This window comes from Mandrillus leucophaeus, unplaced genomic scaffold, assembly GCF_000951045.1.
Source record: "Mandrillus leucophaeus isolate KB7577 unplaced genomic scaffold, Mleu.le_1.0 Scaffold408, whole genome shotgun sequence".
Taxonomy (NCBI): domain Eukaryota; kingdom Metazoa; phylum Chordata; class Mammalia; order Primates; family Cercopithecidae; genus Mandrillus; species Mandrillus leucophaeus.
The window spans coordinates 324,962-348,393 of NW_012104343.1; the positions used below are offsets into that span (position 1 = coordinate 324,962).

The 23,432-nt window shown below is 38.4% G+C and overlaps 1 protein-coding gene across 2 annotated transcripts in view; it reads left to right on the plus strand.

Moving 5' to 3' along the window:
• Positions 1–23,432, plus strand: part of UHRF1BP1L (UHRF1 binding protein 1-like) — a 96,790-nt gene that overhangs the window by 18,095 nt on the left and 55,263 nt on the right. Inside the window, exons 2-7 of one of the 2 annotated variants that reach the window (XM_011992221.1) lie at positions 6,415–6,577; positions 11,114–11,152; positions 12,215–12,306; positions 16,571–16,760; positions 17,606–17,746; positions 19,270–19,440. In XM_011992221.1, coding sequence (XP_011847611.1) covers positions 6,515–6,577; positions 11,114–11,152; positions 12,215–12,306; positions 16,571–16,760; positions 17,606–17,746; positions 19,270–19,440 — 696 coding nt within the window. In that variant the 5' untranslated portion in view covers positions 6,415–6,514. Of the gene's footprint in view, positions 1–6,223; positions 6,578–11,113; positions 11,153–12,214; positions 12,307–16,570; positions 16,761–17,605; positions 17,747–19,269; positions 19,441–23,432 lie in introns of those variants that run through there. The other variant, XM_011992220.1, reaches the window with a different exon arrangement.

Below are 23,432 nucleotides of genomic sequence, written 5' to 3' on the forward strand. Positions count from 1 at the left end.
TGGGAGTTATACCTGATGTAAATGATGAGTTGATGGGTGCTGACGAGTTGATGGGTGCAGCACACCAACATGGCACAAGTATACATATATAACAAACCTGCACGTTGTGCCCATGTACCCTAGAACTTAAAGTATAATAATAAAAAAAAGTAATAATAATAAAAAAGAAAAACCTTGATCTGTTTCTTAGTTTTGATTGAAGGGATCTTTATGGTTGCATGATGAGGTCCATGGGCTATGAATGGATTTAATTAGTTACAGATAATAACTTAGTGATCCTAGCCAAAGTACTTGGCAGTCTGTCAGATTTGGGGAAGTTTTTCTGAAAACATCTTCTCTTGTATGACTTTAAAATGTGGTTTTAAGGTATTTTCCCATCTGAAAGTATTGTTTTGAATAAAATCAAACAGAAGCTGTTAAATTAATTTGCTTGCTTAAAGATACTGGTTCTTATAAAAACTCTTCATATGATAATGAGAATTTCATCCTTGTAGGGACACATAGTCTTGAGACACTAGCTAGTGATTTCAATTACTGGTTCATATTAAGGATGTGAGTTGGGCCCAGCTGACGAGAATGGAAAATAATGGACAAGAATCTTTTCAGTACCTTTCAGTTCTAAAACATTGTGGCTATGTGTTTCTCAGTCACTGTCCATTATTAATTTATAAGTTTGATCCCAAAGTGGTCTATTTGTTTCAAATTTCTGGAGGAAAGAATATGATTGAATAGCCTAGATGCCATGTCAACCTGTAAATCAATCACTATAACCAAGGAAGTATGTTAAAAAGTATCTTAGATGTGCATCTTTCCTCTGTGTATACAGTTTTTCCCAGAAGAATGAATTGTTGTTAGCTGGGTAGCCACTCCAAGAGGTATTTATTAATAACAAGCTAAATAATTGAATTATAACCATTAAATATTGAATTATAGTGTTGAAATAATTTATTTTCTAGGTGACTAAAATTAATCATTTTCTTTAAGGCAGTGGTTCTTAGCATATTTTGTGTCCAAAACCCCCTTTGAAAGTCTGATAAAATATTGTAGACTCCTTGAAGCCTATCTAATACCTGCAGATTAAGAGTATCTACTTTTTAAATTTATTAATTAAACAATCTAACGTGCATTGGTAAATTCCCTGTAACATCTAATTTTTCATGTTATACCATGAAATATTGAATAATGGGAATTGTTTTTTTCTTTTTTTTTTCTGAGACAGGGTGTCGCTATGTTGCCCAGACTAGTGTCAAACTCTTGGCCTCAAGTTATCTTCCTACCTTGGCCTCCCAAAGTGCTGGGATTAGAAGCCTGAGCCAAACTGCCTGGCCTGTATCTTAGTCTTAATAATTGTGAACACTTACTGAGTTATTACTCATATTGGGGATCATAACTAGCATTTTACATGTTTTGGGTTAATCCTTAAAACAACTCTGTGAGGCAGGTACTATTATCCCCATGTTACAGATGAGGAATCTGAGATATAGTTTAAATAGTAAGCAGTAGGTAGCATTTTACCTCTTGTTGAGATGATACTTTTTTATTTTTTTATTTTTTGAGACAGAGTCTCACTGTCTCCCAGGCTGGAGTGCAGTGGTGCAATCTCAGCTCACTGCAACCTCTGCCTTCTGGGTTCAAGCGATTCTCCTGTCTCAGCCTCCAGAGTAGCTGGGATCCACACCCGGCTAATTTTTCTGTATTTTTAGTAGAGACGGGTTTCACCATGTTGGCCAAGCTGGTCTCGAACTCCTGATCTCAAGTGATCCAACCACTTCGGCCTCCCAAAGTCCTGGTATTACAGGCGTGAGCCACCGCGCCCGGCGGTGATATGAGATTCTTTTTGTGTGTGTGACAGGGTCTTACTCTGTCATCCACGCTGGAATGCTGTGGCACTATCGTGGTTCACTGCAGGCTTGACCTCCTGGGCTCAGGTGATCCTCCCACCCCAGCCTCATGGGTAGCTGGGACTATAGATGCGTGTCATCATGGCTGGCTAAGTTTTGTATTTTTAGTAAAGATGGGGTTTTGTCATGTTACCCAGGCTGGTCTTGAACTCCTGGGCTCAAGCAATCCACTTGCCTCAGCCTCCCAAAGTTCTGGGGATTACAGGCATGAGCTCATGTGCGCCTAGCAAGCTGAGATTCTTTTTTTTTTTTTTTTTTCGAGATGGAGTCTCGCTCTGTCACCAAGCTGGAGTGCAGTGGTGCAATGTCAGCTCACTGCAACCTCCGCCTCCCGGGTCCAGGCAATTCTTCTTCCTCAGTCTCCTGAGATTCTTGACTTTTTGTGCATTTATTCTTTCTTCCCTTAACCAAATTATAAATCTTTGATTATATGGACCTTTTGTTTTGTTTTGTTTTGCCCTTAAATGTTTACTTAGTACAGTGCACATAATTTAGACCCTGATAATGGTGTATTGATTGTAAAATGTATAATCTAAATCAAGTCTATTTTTTTCATTTGCTTGGAAATTTTATTGAATTGTTAGCTATTATTTCTGTTTTTTGTTTTGTCTTTGAGACAAAGGCTCTGTCACTCAGGCCTGGAGTGCAGTGGCACAATTATGGATCACTGCAGCCTTGACCTGCCAGGCTCAAGCGATCCTCCAAGCTCAGTCCCCTGAGTAATGGGGGCTACAGGAGTGTTCCACTATGCCTGACTAATTCTTTTTAAAATTTTTTGTAGACACAGGGTCTCACTAATATAGTGGCTCACTAATATACAGACCAGCCCAGGCTGGTCTCAAACTCTTGGGCTCAAGTGATCCTCTCGCCTTGGCCTCTCAAACTGCTGAGATTTCAGGCATGAGCCCCTGCTCCTGGCTAAATTACATATATTTTAATCCTCTTCATTTTTTACTTTTGCTATTGGCAGGCCAGTCTTTTTTGGTTTCTCTTGAACTTTTGTCTTTATAAAAGTGATACACGCTTGTTATAGAATACTTATACAGAAAAGTATAAATAAGGAGAAGTAAATCTAGGCTGGGTGTGGTGGTTCACACCTGTAATCCCAGCACTTTGGGAGGCTGAGGCAGGAGGTATCGCTTGAGCCCAGGGATTCGATATCAGCCTGAGCAACATAGTGAGTCCCTGTCTTTAAAAAATAACTAGCTGGGGCTGGGCACGGTGGCTCACGCCTGTAATCCCAGCACTTTGGGAGGCCAAGGTGGATGGACCACGAGGTCAGGAGTTAGAGACCAGCCTGACCAACATGGTGAAACCCTGTCTCTACTAAAAATACAAAAATTAGCCAGGCATGGTGGTATGTGCCTGTCATCCCAGCTTCTCAGGAGGTTGAGGCAGGAGAATCGCTTGAATCCAGAAGGCAGAGGTTGCAGTGAGCCGAGATCGTGCCACTGCACTCCAGCCTGGGTGGCAGAGCAAGACTGTCTCACAAAAAAAAAAAAAAAAAAAGAACTAGCTGAGTGTGGTGGCATGTGCCCATGGTCCCAACTGCTTCAAAGGTGAAGGTTGCAGTGAGCCAAAATCAAACCACTGCACTCTAGCCTGGGCAACAGGGTGAGACCGTGTCTCAAAATAAATAAAATAAATAAACAGATTAGCTGGGTGTGGTGGTCCCAACTACTTGGAAAGCTGCGGTGGGAGTATCACCTGAGTCCAGGAGGTTGTGGCTGCAATGAGCCATGATCACACCACTGCACTCCACCCTGGACAACAGAGAGAGACCCTGTCTCAAACACAAAAACAAAAAAATCTAAAACTCCACCAGCCATAGGTAGTCATGGGATTTTATGATGCATTTTTTACATACTAGAAATTATAGCACATAATTTTGTGACTTGAATTTTCATCAAACATTATAAGCATTTCTTTATATGATTGGCAACATATATTACTTGATAAGTATGTATTAATAATATGGAGTATTATGATTAGATGGGTTATCCTTCTTGGGACATTTAGATTGTTTTCACTTTTTTTTTCTTGTAAGTATCCTTGAAATGAACATTCTTGTACATACCCAATCAAGGTATTGCCTGATTTCTTCGCTAACCATGTTTCACCTCCATGCCCATATTCCTCCATGCCCAAGACTAAGGATATATAGTCAGATGTTAGAATATATAGTCAAATGTTCTATTTTTAAGTTATTCAAATTAGTCTGTTGTCCATCCTTCCTTCCCTATAAGTATTATAGATTACAGTATTTCTGATACATTTTTCAATTCCGCTTTATATCATGTTCCCTCCCGTCTTAGAACCTTTATGCATTTTATTCCTCTGCTTGGAATACTTTCTTTCCCTACCCCGTTTTCGTCCTTGCCTAGTTAACAACTTCTCTTCCTTTAAAAGTTCCTGTTTCAGAGAAGCTCTGGATTAGAACCCCTGCTATATTCTGTCTTAGTTGTGCCATTTGATCTGTCTCACCAACTAAACTGAAAACTCCACAAGGGTAGGGACCTCAAGTGTACTGGTTCCCAGTATGTGTGTCTGCATAATGAATTCTCAATACATACTTACTGAGTGTTGTCTTCTGGCTCTAATATTCTGCCTCAGGGAAGTGGCAGGGTTTTTGTTTGCTTGTTATCTATGGCTAGGAGTGGCAGCCTATGAGAAAGTGTCATGGTATTGAATCAGGCATGATCAGAAGCAAGTGTAATACAGCTCAGCATCATTGGTCAAACACATGTGTTAAATGATTGTTGTATTTCTCAGTTGACATCCTGTGAGAAGATATGAATTCACATAGAATCTGGCTCAAAAATTCTGGTTTGGAGTCACTGGAGAAACATGAGTTTATTGATTGGTATTCTTGTTGACAAGTAGGGCATGTAAATAACCCAGTACATACTATTGCTGTATATTTAATTTCCAAAAAAAGTAAAGACTAACTCTTGTTAGCCAGTAGTTTAGTTTTTTCAGCAATTTCACTTTTGAAAACGTATTTGTTGGACATAGTAATTTTTTATTTTTCAGGGTTGTTTGGAAGATAAAGTAATGTATTGAATGTATTTCAAAGTAGATGTGTAATTTATAATATCATTGTTAGTTGTGATATTAGGCAAGTAAGTTCAAGTTTCTCCTTATGTTTACTCATTCAAAAATGAGGGTAAAATCAGTATAGATCCTAATAGGTTATCATGGGAACTAAATGAAGTAGTTGTGTATATGCCAAGAGCTTGGAACACAGTAAACCCTTGGAAAATGCTCACTGTTATGTTAATTATTTCCAATCTTTTTTTTCTTTTTTTCCTGAGACAGGGTCTTGCTGTGTCACCCAGGCTGGAGTGCAGTGGCACAGTCTCAGCTTACTGCATCCTCCACCTCCTGGACTGAAGCGAAACTCCCACCTCAGCCTCCCGAGTAGCTGGGACTACAGGCATGCGCCAACACGTCCAGCTAATTTTTTTGTATTTTTAGTAGAGACCAGGTTTCACCATGTTGGCCAGGCTGGTCTTGAACTCCTGCCCTCAAGTGATCCGCCCTCCTCAGCCTCCCAAAATGCTGGGATTATAGGTGTGAGCCACCGTGTCTGGCTGCCTTTGTCATTTCTTTGTGTTACAAACATTCCAGTTATAGAGTTAATTACTTTAAAATGTACAATAAATTATTGTTGACTGTAGCCACTTTTTTTGCTGTTGAATACTGTATCTGTCTTAGTCCGTTTTCACACTGCTATGAAGACATTCCTTGAGACAGTAATTTACGAAGAAAGGTTTAATTGACTCACAGTTCTGCATGGCTGGGGAGGCCTCAGGAAACTTACAATCATGGTGGAAGGTGATGGTGAAGCAAGGCACGTCTTACATGGTGGCAGAGAGAGAGAGAGAGAGAGACAGAAACTGCCAAACACTTTTAAATCATGAGATCTTGTGAGAACTCACTCCCTAACTATCATGAGAATGGCATAGGAGAAACTGCCCCCATGATCCAATCACCTCCCACCAGATCCTTCCCCTGACGTGTGGGGATTACAATTAGAGATGAGATTTGGGTGGGGACACAGAGCCAAACCATATCAATATCGTATTCATTCTACCTAATTGTGTTTTTGTATCCACTACCCATTCCCACCCCCGCTCCCCCCAACTACCCTTTCCAGCCTCTGGTAACCATCATTTCTACTCTAGATCTCCATGAGTTCAATTGTTTTAATGTTTAGCTCCCACAAATGAAGAAGAGTGTGTAAAGTTTGTCTTTCTTTGCCTGGTTTGTTTCACTTAACTGTAATGTCCTCCAGTTCCATCCATGTTGTTGCAAATGACAGGATCTCATTCTTTTTTATGGCTGAATAATACTCCATCGTGTATGTGTACCACATTTTCTTTAACCGTTTGTCATTGATGGACATTAGGTTGCATGCACTGCTATTTTTAGTGCTCTGTATATTTGAAAAAATGACTCTGGAGTGTACTAACTGACACATAAATAAATGTCAATGTATATTCTCTTTCAGATTTACCAAAAATTTATCTCCTGACAAGATAAATCTAAGTACCCTTAAAGGAGAAGGTGAACTGAAGAATTTGGAGTTAGATGAAGAAGTGCTCCAGAATATGTTGGATTTGCCGACATGGCTTGCTATCAACAAAGTTTTTTGTAATAAAGCATCCATCAGGGTGAGACTTTGATATCCGTGGCTTGATATTTGTAGAAGGACTTTTATGTTTTCTTTCTATATTTTGGCTCTTTCTTTTAAAATACTTAATTTTAGATAATTCTGTAAAAACATTTTTATTAATATAATTTCAAAAGAAAGATACCTTTGCATAAAGTTGTGCCTTATATTTAAAGGCATATATTAACTACTTTATAGGTCTTAATTTTTGTTTAAATGTGATTCCATTAATATTTTTAAATTATTAATTTGTTAATAATTGCATCCATTTGGTACATGTTCAAAGATAGTTTTTTCTTAAGTTTTATTGTCAAATGGGACAATCTAAACTTGTAGTGAGTTGCTGGGCATGGTGGCTCACACTTGTAATCCCAGCACTTTGGAAGGCTGAGGTAGGCAAATTGCTTGAGCCCAGGAGTTTGAGACTAACCTGGGTAACATAATGAGACTGCATCTCTACTGGAAAAAAAAAAAAATAGCCCAACATGGTAGCACATGCGTCCGTAGTCCCAGCTACTTGGGAAGCTGAAGCAGGATGATCAGTTGAGTCTAGAAGGGTGAGGCTGCAGTGAGTCATGATTGTGCTACTGCACTCCAGCTTGGGTGATGGAGTGAGACCCTGTCTCAAAAAAATTTTAAAAAAGTAGTGAGTAAATACTTTTTCAAATGAAGACATGAGAACTAATAAATTTGCAGTTTTATCCCTTTTCTTCATTAGTTTCTTTTTCATTTTGAGATTTTTTTTTTTTTTTTGGAGACAGAATCTTGCTCTGTCACCAGGCTGAACTGCAGTGGCGTGATCTCAGCTCACTGCAACCTTTGCCTCCCAGGTTCAGGCGATTCCCCTGCCTCAGCCTCCCAAGTAGCTGGGATTACAGGCACCTGCCACCATGTCTGGCTAATTTTTTTGTATTTTAGTAGAGATGGGATTTCACCATGTTGGCCAAGATGATCCTCAATCTCCTGATCTCGTGATCCACCCACCTTGGCCTCCCAGAGTGCTGGGATTACAGGTGTGAGCTACCATGCCTGGCCCATTTTGAGAATTGTAAGGGTTTCTGTTTATTGTTAGTATCATTCCTATTATTATTATTATAACTTGTTATTCTACTTACCTTTTTTTTTTTTTTTTTTGAGACGGAGTCTTGCTCTTGTCGCCCAGGCTGGAGTACAGTGGCACTGTCTTGGCCCACTGCAACCTCTACCTCCTAGGTTCATGCGATTCTCCTGCCTCAGCCTCCCAAGTAGCTGGAATTATAGGCACATGCCACCACACCTGGCTAATTTTCATATTTTTAGTAGAGATGGGGTTTCATCCTGTTGGCCACGCTGGTCTCAAACTCCTGACCTCAGGTGATCCACCACTCGCCTCTGCCTCCCAGCATGCTGGGATTACAGCATGAGCCACCATGCCTGACTGACTTCTACTTATCTTTAATCGTATGTCAATTTGTGTCACTTATTGGTTATTGGTCTTAAAGATGAGGCTTTATTTGAGAGTTGTCTGCTTAGTTGAAATACTGCTTGCTGATTGTTCCATAAAACTAAAATTTGGGCTCCTAAGAAAAGATTATAGAAAAGTTCCTATATCCTTTGATGGTCACTTTTAATTTTTGTTCTACCCTTTGGAAACCTAAATATCTACAAAGACTTGACACTTTTATTTTAGTAATTTTTTTCTATTTCGATAGCTTTAGAGATACAAGTGGTTTTTGTTTACATGAGTGAATTGTATAGTGGCGAAGTCTGGGATTTTAGTGCACCTGTCAGCTGAGTAGTGTACTTTGTACTCAGGAAGTAGTTTCATCCCTCACCCCTCTCCTACCTTACCCGCCTTCTGAGTCTCCAAAGTCCATTATGCTACTCTGTATGCCTTTGCATACCCATAGCTCACCTCCCACTTAAAAGAACATGTGGTATTTGGTTTTTCAATTCCTGTTACTTCACTTAATATAATGGCCTCCGGTTCTTTTCAAGTTACTACAAAATACGTTATTTTGCTCTTTTTTTTTTTTATGGCTGAGTAGTATTCCATGGTATTTACCACATTTTCTGTATCCACTCGTAGGTTGATGGGCACTTAGATTGATTCCATATCTTTGCAATTGTGCATTGCGTTGCATTAGACGTGTGTGTCTAGGTATCTTTCTTTTTTTTTTTTTTAATAGGATCATGTTTGGAATGAGGACCAGAGTCTTTTTGATATAGTGACTTCTCTTCCTTTGTTTGGATAGATACCCACTCAGTAGTGGGATTGCTGGATCAAATGGTAGATCTACTTTTAGTTCTTTGAGAAATTTCTATATTGTTTTCTATTGAGGTTGTACTAACTTATATTCCTACCAGCAATGTATAAGCATTCCTTTCTCATCACTTCCGTAACAACAGCTATTGTTTTTCAACTTTTTAGTAATGGCCATTCTGACTGGGAAAAGGTGGTGTCTCAATGTGGTTTTAGTTTGCATTTCCCTTGTGATTACTGATTTTCAGTATTTTTTCATGTGGTTGGCCATTTGTATATCTTCTTTTGCAAAATGTCTGTTCATGTCCTTGCCCACTTTTTAATAGGCTTATTTGTTTTCTTCTTGCTGATTGTTTGAGTTCCTTGTAGATTTTGAATGTTAGTCCTTTGTCAGATGCATAATTTGTGAATATTTTCTTTGTCAGATGCATAGTTTGTGAATATTGACAATCTGTAGGTTGTCAGTTTACTCTGATGATTATTTTTTTGTTGTGTAGAAGTGTTTTAGTTTAATTAGGTGTCATTTATTTTTGTTGCATTTGCTTTTGGGGTCTCGGTCATAAATTCTTTGCCTAGGCCAATGTTCCGAAGAGTTTTTCCTAGGTTTTCTTCTAGAATTTTTATAGTTTCAGATCTTAGATTTAAAGCTTTCATTTATCTTGAGTTAATTTTTGTGTACAGTAAGAGATAGGGATCCAATTTCATTCTTCTACATGTGGCTATCCAATTTTTCCAGCACCATTTATTGAATATGGTGTCCTTTCTCCAGTTGTGTTTTTGTATGCTTTGTCAAAGATCAGTTGATGGTTAGTATTTGGCTTTATTTCTTGCTTCTCTATTCTGTTCCATTAGCCTATGTATTTAGTTTTCCATTGGCCTGTGTATTCTGTTCAATGGAACAGAATACTTTGCTCTGTTTTGTCCCATTGGTCTATGTGCCTATTATTATACCTGTTCCATGCTGTTTTGGTTAGTATAGACTTGCATAATTTGAAGTTGGGTAATGTGATGCCTCCAGGTTTGTTCTTTTTGCTTAGGATTGCTTTGGCTATTTGGGTTCTTTTTTGGTTCCATATGAAGTTTAGGGTTGTTTTTTCTAATTCTGTGAAAAATGATGTTGGTACTTTGAGAAGATTTGCATTGAATTTGTGGATTGCTTTGGGCAGTATGGTCATTTTCACAGTATAGATTCTTCCAGTCCACAAGCATGGAATGTATTTCCATTTGTTTATGTCATCTATGATTTCTTTCCACAGTGTTTTTAGTTCTCCATGTGGAGATCTTTCAACTCCTTGGTTAAGTATATTCCTACGTCTTTTTTTTTTGTAGTAGTAGTAGTTATTGTAAAAGGGATTAAGTTCCTGATTTGATTATCAGCGTGGTTTTTGTTGGTTTGTAGCAGTGCTAGTGATTTGTGTACGTTGATTTTGTAACCTAAACCTTACTGAATTTATTTATTAGATCTAAGAGTCTTTTGGAGGCAAAACTTGACATTTTTATTACAGGGTATATTTCAACATTATATATTTGATGTTTCCTACATTTTATATTAATGGCCTAACTTTTGTATTTATCTTGAATATTTACAAAATGATTGCTCAGAATTCTAGGATTAAACAGGTTGTTAAATGGACAGAACACTGATTATGTTTTGCTGGGAACTCTTCGTTTAAATTATGATATTAAGATTTGTTTTAAGGATTGTTAAAAAAAAGATATTTAAAATAACCTGAAATTGGCCGGACGTGGTGGTGCACGCCTATAATCCCAGCACCTTAAGAGGCTGAGTTGGGTGGATCATTTGAGGCCAGGAGTTAGAGACCAGCCTAGCCACCATATCAAAAACACTGTCTATACTAAAAATACAAAAATTAGCCGGGTGTAGTGGCACTTGCTTGTAATTTCAACTACTGGGAGGCTGAGGCAGGAGAATTGCCTGAACCCAGGAGGTGGAGGTTGCAGTGAGCTGAGATCACGCCACCTCACTCCAGTCTGGGCAACAGAAAGAGACTCTGTCTCAAAAAAAAAAACAAAAAAAAGAAAAGAAAAAGAAAAAAGAACTTACAATTTCTAATCAAAAGATGACAGAAGATACAGCTAGTAATAATTTCTTATATAAAATGGGTACATCTGATTTCAAAAGTATGAGTGAGTTGCTCAGTTTATTTTGTAATTTAAGAAAAGTGATTTTATATAATTTGTTGTGTCTGTCCTATATGAATATAACACCTGTATTGATTACTGTTTACATTATTTTCTTCTTAGTGATACATCTTAAAAATTTTTCATTTGTAGATCCCATGGACAAAACTGAAAACACATCCCATCTGTTTGGTGAGTTCTGAAGCCTCTTTAGAAATAAACATTTTTATATATACATTATCTAGCTACTCTGTTCATAGTAAACTTTTGTTTCATGGACATATAGTCTGGATTTTTCACCAGTTAGCTTTCATTTTATTTTGATAGGACTCAGATTTTTCATCCTTTAAATGAGAAGTTTTAACGTTAAAGTAGGAGCATCTTTAAAGTGTTTCAGGTCTAGAATACTATGTTCTAAATTGGCATAGTATTTTATTGCATCATTCAACTCTTTGTTGATGTACCGTGGGATTATTCTTTCAATAACATTTGATCCAGACTGTCTTTGTTTCTCCTTTTACTGATCTAGTAAATTATGAAATATGTTCTTTAATATACTTTGCTTTTTAAGGAAAGTTGAAGAAAATCAATCATTTGTTCATTCATTCATTTAAAAAATATAATGATCAAGAACATGAATAAAACAAGACAGTTTCAAATAATAATAAATGCTATATGTGAAATAGAGAATGAAGAATGACTGGAGTTGTGTTAGTGATGACTATTAAGGACATTAGATCTTTCTCCAAGGAAAAAAGTATCACCCTGAGAAAGAACTTTTTCCATTATGGGGGTGTTTATTTTTTTCACATTTCCTGCTTATTTTATATTTCCTATAGTTTTGTGTCTCATAGCTCAGATCTTAGATTGTAATAAGCTTTTGGGGGTAGTTCAATCCTATTTATTAAAATATAATTTTATCAATGAATATATCTGGGAGTAGAAATTCTGTTTTCATGAAATCTGATGATTTCAGTAGTTAATGGCTATGCCTTGATTCCTCCCCGCTCCATACATCTGTAATACACATAGTTTTTCCACTAGATAATAAATGCCTTGAGAACGGAGTGAGTGCTTTGTGTTTTTTTGGCATTTGTCTTTTTAGACCTGTAAAGAGACACTTAAATGACTCTGCTCACTTACTGTTTACTTTCTTCCTAAGGAAAAATGAAAGAGAAAATAATCTTACATAATACTTTAATAATATACATAAAATAAAGAATCTAATTGTTTACATTTTAACGTTTTTATTAGTCCCTGGATAAAGTAATAATGGAAATGAGTACATGTGAAGAACCAAGAAGCCCTAATGGCCCATCGCCAATTGCAACTGCTTCAGGACAAAGGTAAGCTACTTCTGTTCATCTGCATGACTGCCAAAGGGAGTTATTTTCTATAGTCAACTCCGTTATTGGCAGTAACAGTACATTTAAAAAAAAAAAAAAAAAAAGCCTTAACCTCAAATTGCCTCTATTTCAGTCAGCTCTCCCATCAAACATTTTGCAGTTTTAGTTATATACATTGCAAAGTTGCAGATTTGACTTTTAACTTCCTTTATTCATCTTGTTTTCCTTGCTATTATTAAATAATAGTGATTAATGGCAGAGCAGCAGCAGAAAATGGAAGCAGAAGAATTTAGGCATTCTATAAATAAGAGAGCCTCTGATCAGTTTCTCTGCATATCATTTTGTGTGCATCAGTGGAACTTTTATGACTCTTCAGAGTTAAGTTGGGAGGCCAGGAGTGGTGACTCATGCCTATAATCCTATCACTTTGGGAGGCCGAGGTGGGTGGATTGCCTGAGCTCAGGAGGTTGAGACCAGCCTGGGCAAAACGATGAAACCCTGTCTCTACTAAAATACAAAAAACTTTATGGGCATGGCACTGTGCACCTATAATCTCAGTTACTTGGGAGGCTGAGACAGGAGAATTGCTTGAACCTGAGAGGCAGAGGTAGTAGTGAGCCAAGATTGTGCCATTGCACTCTAGCCTTGGCGTGCAATGGCAAGACTGTCTCAAAGGAAGGGAAAAAAAAAAAAGAATTTAGTTGGGCTTGGTGCAGTGGTCCACGCCTGTAATCCCAGCACTTTGGGAGGCTGAGGTGGGCGGATCACCTGAGGTCAGGAGTTTGCAACAAGCTTGACCAACATGGTGAAACCCCGTCTCTGCGAAAAATACAAAAATTAGCTGGGCGCGGTGGTATCCGCCTGTATTCCCAGCTACTGGGGAGGCCAAGGCAGGAGAATTACTTGAACCTGGGAGGTCAGGGCTGCAGTGAGCTGAGCTTATGCCACTGCACTCCAGCCTGTGTGATGGAGAGAGTCTCTGTCTCAAAAAAAAAAAAGAGTTAAGTTGATGCCTTAAATTATAGACCTTTTGGGTGACTCTAAAATTCATTAAGTTTAAAATGTTTTTGCTTTCCACAGGTTATATTTTGATAGATGAAAATCGGATACTAATAAAGCAGAAGTATGGGGACCATTTCATAAAGCCTTTTTGAAATGTTAGAAGCTATTAAAAATTTTTAAATAATATATTGTCTGCTTTTTTGCACTCAAGTTAAATTTCGATCTAGTACTATACATGATTTTCCTGCAACAGGATTTCTGCATTATTTTTGCATTCACATCAGTTGTTCACATAGATTTTTAATGTGATTGATGCCTCTTTGTGTTGCGTCAAATGGCAGCTCTGAACATGTGTAGTATTCTAGGTGTTATGTAAAACCGTTGATAAAACTTTTCTTGAGGGTGAATGCATTCATGTGTGTACACAGACACACATTCACTCACTGCTCTTTTACAAAGGTTGAGCCACCTTTATGTTAGTGCATGCCATGAGAATACCTACAGTGCATGCCATGGGAATCTAATGGTGATTCATTCCACCATTAGATTTATCAGATGTGCAGGTTTATCAGATGTGCAGTTTATATTTGGACTACAGATACTAGTGACTGGGAAAAGAGCTTTCATGTTAACTTCTTTGTAATGTAGCATCATCCAGCAACTTCAGATTTTACAGGTTCAATTATGATTCCAGGTTTCAGAGAATAGTTGTTGGCCTTTAGGTTGGCTAGAGTCAGAAAGAACTAAAATGAATCATTTTGTCCTTGTGTGCTTAGTATAGTCGATAGTGTCCTCTCTAATTCTTGTTTTTATAGTATCATAAGCTTTATAATTTTGACTTTGTAATCATGTGATGATTTAAACTATTTAAATCATCCTCATACTTTGATACATGGCAGTGTGGTTAATCTGTTTCAGCATTTTTCAGACTTGCCTGATTGTAACAGTCATTTAGAGTGCTTATTAAATCTACAAAGTCTCTGAAGCTCCTTTTCTTGAATTTCTGATTTAATAGGTCTGGAATGGATATCAAGAGAATGAATACATTCATTGAGTGGTGTTCAGAGTAAAAAAAAAATGGAATATGAATATGTATTTTTGGGTCTCACTCCGTTGCCCAGGCTGGAATGCAGTGGCACGATCTTGGCTCACTGCAGCCTTGACCTCCCAAGCTCAATCGATCCTCCCACCTCAGCCTCCCAAGTAGTTGGGACTACAGGTGCGAGCCACCATACCTGGCTTGTTTTTTGTATTTTTTGTAGAGATGGGGGTCTCCCTGTGTTGCCCAGGCTGATTTTAAATCCTGGGCTCAAGCAGTCCTCCTCCCTTTGCCTCTCAAAGTACTTGGATTATAGATGTGAGCTACTGTGCCCAGCCAAAAAGTCTTTTACATTTTAAGAAGAGTATTTAAAAAAAAAAAATTGTGCAGCTCTGAGAACCAGAAAAGGTTTAGAGAGTGAGAAGAGTGTTTTTTAAAAAAAATTATTTTTTATTTTATTTTTTTAGACAAGGTCTCACTCTGTTGCCCAGGCTGGAGTGCAGTGGTGCCATCTCAGCTCACTGCAACCTCCACCTCCCATACTGAAGCGATCCTCTCAGCTCAGCCTCCGAAGTAGCTGGGACTACAGGCATGTGCCACCATGCCCAGTTAACTTTTTTGTGTTTTTAGTAGAGACGGGATTTCTCCTTGTTGGTCAGGCTGGTCTCAAACTCCTGGGCTAAAGTGATCCACCTACCTTGGCCTCCCACAGTGCTAGGATTACAGGTGAGAGCCACCATGCCTGGCTGAGAATAGCATTTTTTTATTTTTTATTTTTATAACTTATGTCTAACTAGACTAGATCATTGTGTTTGAGGTTTGTTTTCCTTTTTTTTTTTTTTTTTTTTTTGAGATGGAATCTCTCTCTGTCACCCAGGCTAGACTGCAGTGGCACAATCACAGCTCACTGCAACCTCAACCTCCTAGCCTCAAGTGATCCTCCTACTTCAGCTTCCCAGTAGCTGGGACCACAGACATGCACCATCATGTCCAGCTAATAAATTAATCAATTAATTAATTTTGAAACAACATCTCGCTCTGTTGCCGAGGTTAGAGTGTAGTGGTTCCATCTCAGCTCACTGCAACCTCTGCCTCCTGGGCTCAAGAGATCCTCCCACTGCAGCCTTGTGAGTATCTGGGACCATAGGCGAGTGTTACCATGCTCAGCTAATTTTTAAATTTGCTACAGAGATGAGGTCTCTCTGTGTTGCCCAGGCTGGTCTTGAACTCCTAGATTCAAGTGGCCTCCCAAAGTGCTGGGATTACAGGCATGAGCTACCATGTGTGGCCTTTTAAAATATTTTGTGGAGACAGGGATCTTGCTATATTGCCCAGGCTGGTTTCGAACTCCAGGTTCAAGAGATCCTCCTGCCTTGGCCTCCCAAAATGCTGAAATTACAGGCGTGAGCCACCAGGCCCAGCTTAGATTATTGTTTTAATAAAAAACATTTATTTTTTTCAATATAAAAATGAATGATAAGCTGGGCCTGGTGGCTCACGCCTGTAATCCCATCACTGTGGGAGGCCAAGGTGGGCAGATCACCTGAGGGCCAATATGGTGAAACCCCATCTGTACTAAAAATCCACAAAATTAGCCAGGTATGGTGGTGCGTGCCTGTAATTCCAGCTACTCTGGAGGCTGAGGCACAAGAATTGCTTGAACCTGGGAGGTAGAGGTTGCAGTGAGCTGAGATCATGCCACTGCACTCCAGCCTAGGTGACAGAGTTCAGACTCTGTCTCAGAAAAATAATAATAATAATAATAATATGGTGTTGTGCAAATTATCTATCTATCTATCTATCTATCTATCTATTTATCTATCTATCTATCTATCTATCTATCTATATTTTTAGAAAGAGTCTTTCTCTGTCACCCAGGCTGGAATGCAGTGTTGTGATCTCAGCTCACCACAACCTCCACCTCCTATGTTCAGGTGATTCTCGTGCCTCAGTCTCCCAAGTAGCTGAGATTACAGGCATATGCCACTGTGCCCAGCTAATTTTTTGTGTGTGTGTTTTTTTTTTAGTAGAGATGGGGTTTCACTGTGTTGGCCAGCCTGGTCTTGAACTCCTGGCCTCAAGTAATCTGCCTGCCTTAGCCTCCCAAAGTGCTAGGATTACAGGTGTGAGCCACCATCCCCTACCAGCAATGTGCAAATATTAATAGAACTTTTAAAGATTAGTTTTGTCATTAATGTATTTTATTTTACTTTGTTTTTCCAGTGAATACAGCTTTGCTGAAAAAGTAGTTGAGGGAATTACTGTTTCTGTAAATTCTATAGTCATCAGAATTGGAGCAAAAGCCTTCAATGCTTCATTTGAACTTTCTCAGCTTCGGATCTATAGTGTAAATGCACACTGGGAACATGGAGATTTAAGATTTACTCGTATTCAGGATCCACAGAGAGGAGAGGTAACATTTTTTTTCTTTCTTTTTCAAATGTTTCATGTAGTGACAAGTAAAAGAGAACGATTAAAGAAATCACATCTCATGGTTGCCTTTTAACTTTGCATTTCTCTATATTACTTTTTTGGGGGAGGGTGCGGGGGAGACAGGGTCTCACTCTGTAGCCCAGGCTGGAGTGCAGTGGCGCAGTCACGGCTCACTGCAGCCTTGACCTCCCTGGGCTCAGGTGATCCTCCCACCTCAGCATCTTGAGTAGCTGGGACTAAAGGCATGTACTACTGCACCCGCCCAATTTTTGTATTTTTGGTAGAGACAGGGTTTTGCTATGTTGCCCAGTCTGGTCTTATACTGGGCTCAAGCTGTCCACCTGCCTTGGCCTCCCATAGTGCTGGGATTACAGGCCTGAACCATTGCACCCAGCTCTCTGTATTACATTTAATCATTCAGTTACAAAATGTGCACATTTTAATGCTTTTACTGTAGTAAATCTTTCCATTTAAAGCCCTATTTTAACTTCTCAGCTACTCAGAATTGAATTTTTTAATTCCCCAAACTAAAATATGTTGTTTAGTTCTTTCTTGGTAACATGATTTAATGCATTTGAGCTTTACATTAACTGAATTGCTTAGAATAAAAGCATTAACAGCTTTACATATGATGAATATGAATATGAAGATGTGTAATTGACTTTGATGGAATAATACAATTTACAAAAATAAAAACATGGTGAATATATCTAAAATGTCATTTGAAAATTAATTGAGAATATACATTTGCTTTGTTTTTAAACTACATTTTTCTCATTCTGTTTTGTATGAGTAAGCGAAGTTAAATCTCTGTGTTCTCCTTAGGTTTTGACTTTTAAAGAAATAAATTGGCAGATGATAAGAATAGAGGCAGATGCCACCCAAAGTTCACATCTTGAAATTATGTGTGCTCCTGTTCGATTAATAACCAACCAATCAAAAATCAGAGTCACACTTAAAAGAAGGGTGAGTCAACAAGATTACATTTTGGATTCATGTGTTAACTCTTGGATTTGACTTTTCGATTTGTGTGTTAACTATTAGTTAACTGTAGGAAATTTTAAATAATGTCTTAGGTGAAATATTGGCATACTACCAGTGGCATATTAAAATAATGCAAAATAAAAGGAGGTATGGTTACTCAGATAATATTTATAGAAAACTGGTATAATGTTCTTCAGTCTTAGGTTTAATAGATTTTTCAAAGGTTTTTTGTTGTTGTTTTTATTTTTATCTTATTTTGTTTTTTTTGAGATGAGCTCTCACTGTATTGCCTGGTCTTGATTGCAGTGTCATGATCAAGGTTCACTGAAGCCTTGACTTCCCAGGCTTAAGTGATTGTCCCACTTCAGCTTCCCAAGTAGCTGGGATTACAGGCACGCACCACCATACCTGAATAATTTTTTAAGTTATTTGTAGAGATGAGATCTCATTGTATTGCCCAGACTGGTCTTGAGCTCCTGGACTTAGGTGATTCTCCTGCCTCTGCCTTATTTTTATTTTTATTTTTGGAGATGGGGTCTTGCTGTGTTGCCCAGGCTGGAGTGCAGTGGCACAGTCCTAGCTCACTGCAGCCTCGAACTCCTGGGCTCAAGGGATCCTCCTGCTTTAGCCTCCCAAGTAGCTGAGACTACAGGCATGCACCACCATGCCTAGCTAATCTGTAATTTTTTTTGTAGAGACAGGGTCTCACTATGTTGTCCAGGCTGGTCATGAATTCCTGGCTTCAAGCACTCCTTCTGTCTTGACCTCCCAAAGTGCTGGTATTATGGGTGTGAGCCATGATGCCTGGCCTAAACATTTTTATTTTTGGTAAATTGAATATATTTCTCAGTTGTCAAATATTTGTTGAACATTTACTGTCTTATAATTTCATTTCTTCTATTGAGTCTTTGAATATAAGTAATTATATAATTTATTAGCTATAAATGCAAAATTAAGTTATATAAGTGCTATATAATTTGTACAAGGATTTGTCTGTCTTTTGTTACCACTGCTTCTCTAGTAGTAGGAGATATTCCTTTCATATTATAGGAACTCAGTAAATACTACCTTTTTTTTTTTCTTTGGAGACAGAGTTTCCCTCTGTCACCCAGGCTGGAGTGCAATGGCACTGTCTCCACTCACTGTAACCTCTGCCTCCTGGGCTCAAGCAATTCTGCCTCCACCTCCCAAGTAGCTGGGATTACACAGGTGTCCACCACCACACCTGGCTGATTTTTGTATTTCTAGTAGCGACAGGGTTTCCACCATGTTGGCCAGGCTGGTCTCGACCTCCTGACCTCAGGTGATCCACCTGCCTTGGCCTCCCAAAGTGCTGAGATTACAGGCATGAGCCACCATGCCTGGCCAGTAAATACTTGTATGAAGGAAGAATCCATATTTAATTCTATTCAAAAAGGTTTTGAAAACGTTTTTTGAATACAAATGTATTACAAGGTTTATATCTTGGCTTAATTTTATAAAACATGTTTTTTTTTCCCCTACAGTTAAAGGACTGCAATGTCATAGCAACGAAGTTAGTTCTAATATTGGATGACTTATTATGGGTTTTAACTGATTCCCAGTTGAAAGCTATGGTACAATATGCAAAGTCTCTTAGTGAAGCAATAGAAAAATCAACAGAACAAAGGAAGAGTATGGCTCCTGAACCTACACAGGTATGCTGTAAAATTAACAGGAAAAATACTTACTTTACATGAAAGTAGTTTAAAAATTAGAAGGATTTGTTGGTATTTTCTTTAAGAAACAGATTGTGAGGCTTTGAGTACAAGAATCTTCTTTATCTAGATATCTTCTATGTAATTTTATATAAGTAGTAGCTATATGAAAACAAATGTATTTGTATCTGTTAGTGATTATTTTGTTTAGAGCTCTGTATTAGGCACTAAAGTTAATGATGACATAAAAGTATTTGATGTTTTAATACCTCTGTTTAGGAAGTTAAAAGAATACAGTTTTAGAACTACTAAAGTAAAAGCAAATGAGGAAAATCCTGGGTAATTATAGGCAAGAGAGGACATGTGAGAGTTAATTGTGCAGAGAATCAAAGCTGTAAGGAATTGCTGAAATTGAACACAAAACTTCTGTTGGAGTTGTCTGATGGCTGGGGCAAGAACAGGGACAAGCATAATGAGCTATTTATCACCTTCTTAAAAGTGATTATTAGTTTGTATGGAGCATTATTAGTTGGTATGGAGAGGAAAAGTTTTTCTAGTCTTTCCCAGTAGTAAGTTCTGAGTACCAGTACATCAAGGTCTTTATAGAAGAGACAATGATGATTATAATGGATAATATTTTTAATAATTTTAGGCAAAGTATAAATGAATTTTTATATCTACCTCTAGTAAAAACTTAACTAGATATTATAAAATTATACACCTATGAAGCTATTTCCTTGGAAACAGTATTATATATCTCAGATATATAGCTTGTTGGTGATCCAGCTTTGTACATGGGAATGGCATACATTTAGGCTTTCTTTGTTTTTTGAGACAGAATCTCTCTTTAGCTCAGCCTGGAGTTCAGTGGCACAATCTCAGCTCACTGCAACCTCCACCTCTCAGGTTCAAGTGATTTTTGTGCCTCAGCCCCCCACATAGCTGGGACTACGGGTCAAGTGCCACCTCCTCCAGCTAATTTGTTCTGTAATTTTGTTAGAGACGGGCTTTCATTGTGTTGACTATGCTGGTCCCGAACTGCTGGTCTCAAGTGATCTGCCCATCTCGACCTCCCAAAGTGCTGGGATTACAGGTGTGAGCCACCACACCCGGCCTAGGCTTTCAATGAATATCACATTGGCATTATCTATTACCTGCCTACTATGTCCTGAGGTGCAGGGGTAGACACTATGATGTAAACATGAATATCATCTGACCCTGGCCTGAAGGACCTAGAGTATAAGGGTGAGTTAAATATGAAACAGATCTTTGTAGGTGGGAGACGGGCTCATGTCTGTAATCCCAGCACTTTGGGAGGCTGAGGCAGGAGGTTTACTTGAGACCAGTAATTCAAGACCAGTCTGGGCAATATATTGAGTCCCATCTCTACAAAAAATTTAAAAATCTCCCAAGTGTGGTGGTGGTGGCATATACCTGCAGTCCTTAGCTACTTGGGAGATTGAGGCAGGAGGATTATTTGAACCCAAGAGGTCAAGCCATTGCAACACTGCACTTCAGCCTGCGTAACAGAGTGAGATCTGTTTCCAAAAAAAAAAAAAAAAAACCAAACAAATCCCCAAATCATTGTAGTTCAACATAAATGTGAGCATGAAGAAGTAAGGGAAAGGGTTCTGTGTAGGGACTACGGAAACACAGAGAGGTTTTAATTAATTGCTTGCAGGGTGTGGAAAGGTTTCACAAAGAGGTTAATGAAATTATGTCTTAGAAATGAGTAGCAGTTCACAGGCAGACATGGGGAAAAGGTATTTCAGAAGACACAATAGAATCTGCAGAAATATCGTACTTTTAAAGAACATGATATTTTCTGATAAAGATAAGAAATCTGGTGTTACTAGAGTAGTGTTTTTAGGAGTGAGGTTCAAATGCCTCAGGATATATTACAGTTTTCCAAGTTTTATATTTTAAAGAAATTGAGTTCCACACATTCCACCTTAATGTGTATTCTTTCTTAAACTTGATCTGCCGGAGAATATGGTTGCATTAAGATGTCAGACTGGTTTTCCCTTTGCATAATGACTCTAATCCTACTTTATAAATGAAAGACATTATTATTCATCCTCAGTCTTACTAGGATTTGAACAGAAAGGGTTTGTAAAAACCCCTCTGGGAAACAAGATAGAGTGGCAATTTGAAATACTGCTATTCATGTTGGAAATTAATGGCTGTAATGACAAAGGAACAAACCAGGTGATTTTTAGTTGTTTTCAACACATGTGTAGGAAGATCAAATAATCGTCAGCCATAAGAGATTATTAAAATAATTTTTTATAGATCACTTTGTGAATCCTGGCAGGTAACTCAAAGGCATTGAAAGAATCAAGTCACATGGCTAAAACAAAACTGCTTTCCTTCCAATCTATCTATGTGAACGAGGTTTTCTAGAGCCTGTAGTCATAAAAACAAATAAACAGATATAGAAGTGAAGGTGAACTCTGTATTATTCTACCAATAAATTATCCATGAGGCATCTGCAGAATTCTCTGGGGGATCTGATTTTAAACATTTGGCAAACCACTGGGCTCTAACATAGAATAGTTTTCTTGGACTGGTAGCCTGAGTTGAAACAAAAGTTTGCAGTGAATGAAACATGTTGTATAATGTATTGAAGAATTTGGACATTTTCCTGTGGGCATTTGGGAGCCAGTGGAAGTTTTTAAGTAAGTTGAGGATAAGGAAGAGAGAAAAGTTGAGAACTTTAGAATGATAGTTGGTAGTACCATTAGCCAATAAGGAAAGGCAGAAGAAGGAAGTAGGTTTGATTAAGGGAGGTGAGGGTAAGAAAAGTCATTTTGAAGCTGAAAAAGTATAAGGAAAGAAGTATAGGAGAGTATTTTACAATATTACCATCATAGACATAAATACTATTCTGTTAAGGCTTGCAATGAAGATTTTGGTAGCTTAGGTTGTGATTAACAGAGATGGTGGTCGTAGTTAAAGACTGATAGATTGAATGTTGATATTACTATCTAGTTCTTATATGTGGATATGTTTATATAAAATGGAATATGGATTGGAAAACTAGATACATGGACAAAATTCTGTAATTTCACTCTGCTAATAAAACCTGTGCTACCATTTTGAGGTATTTTCTTACAGCTTTTTTCCCCAGCATACGTACTTTTTCCTAGTTGTAGTTAGTGGGCATATGCGAGTTTCTTCCATGTCTTTAGTCTTTGAAGCTATTATGTTTTGTTGCTCCATAGTATTTTATAGTGGATATACTTAACCGTTACCATAGAATTGCTTTCTTGGGTAGTAGTTATCATGTCACTACTTCAGATATCACACAGAATGTCCTAATCTGATTATTTCAGGTCCCAAGACAGCGTGTCAGAAAGTGAGTTAGTTAAACAGTGTTTCTTTGCTCATCTTTACAACTAGGCAGTTGTTTTCTATTATAAGTATTTGCTTAGCTTCATTTTATTCTTCTCTAAAAGAGAGAGAAGACTATTTTGAAAATTAAGAGTTGTTAACATTATTCATAGGGGCTAGGTGCAGTGTAATCCCAGCCCTTTGGGAGACTGAGGCGGGCGGATCTTTTGAGGTCAGAAATTCAGGACCAGCCTGGCCAACATGGTAAAACCCCGCCTGTACTAAAAATACAAAAATTAGCCAGGCATGTTGGTGGGATCCCAGCTACTCAGGAGGCTGAGGCAGGATAATCGCTTGAACCTGGGAGGCGGAGGTTGTTGCAGTGAGCTGAGATTGCGCGACTGCACTCTGTCCTGGGGAGTCTTGACTCCATCTGAAAAAAAAAAAAAAAACAAGATTTGGCCGGGCGCTGTGGCTCACGCCTGTAATCCCTGCACTTTGGGAGGCCGAGGCGGGTGGATCACCTGAGGTCAGATCAAGACCATCCTGGCTATCACGGTGAAACCCTGTCTCTAACTAAAAACACAAAAAAATTAGCTGGGCGTGGTGATGGGTGCCTATACTCCCAGCTACTTGGCAGGCTGAGGCAGGAGAAAGGC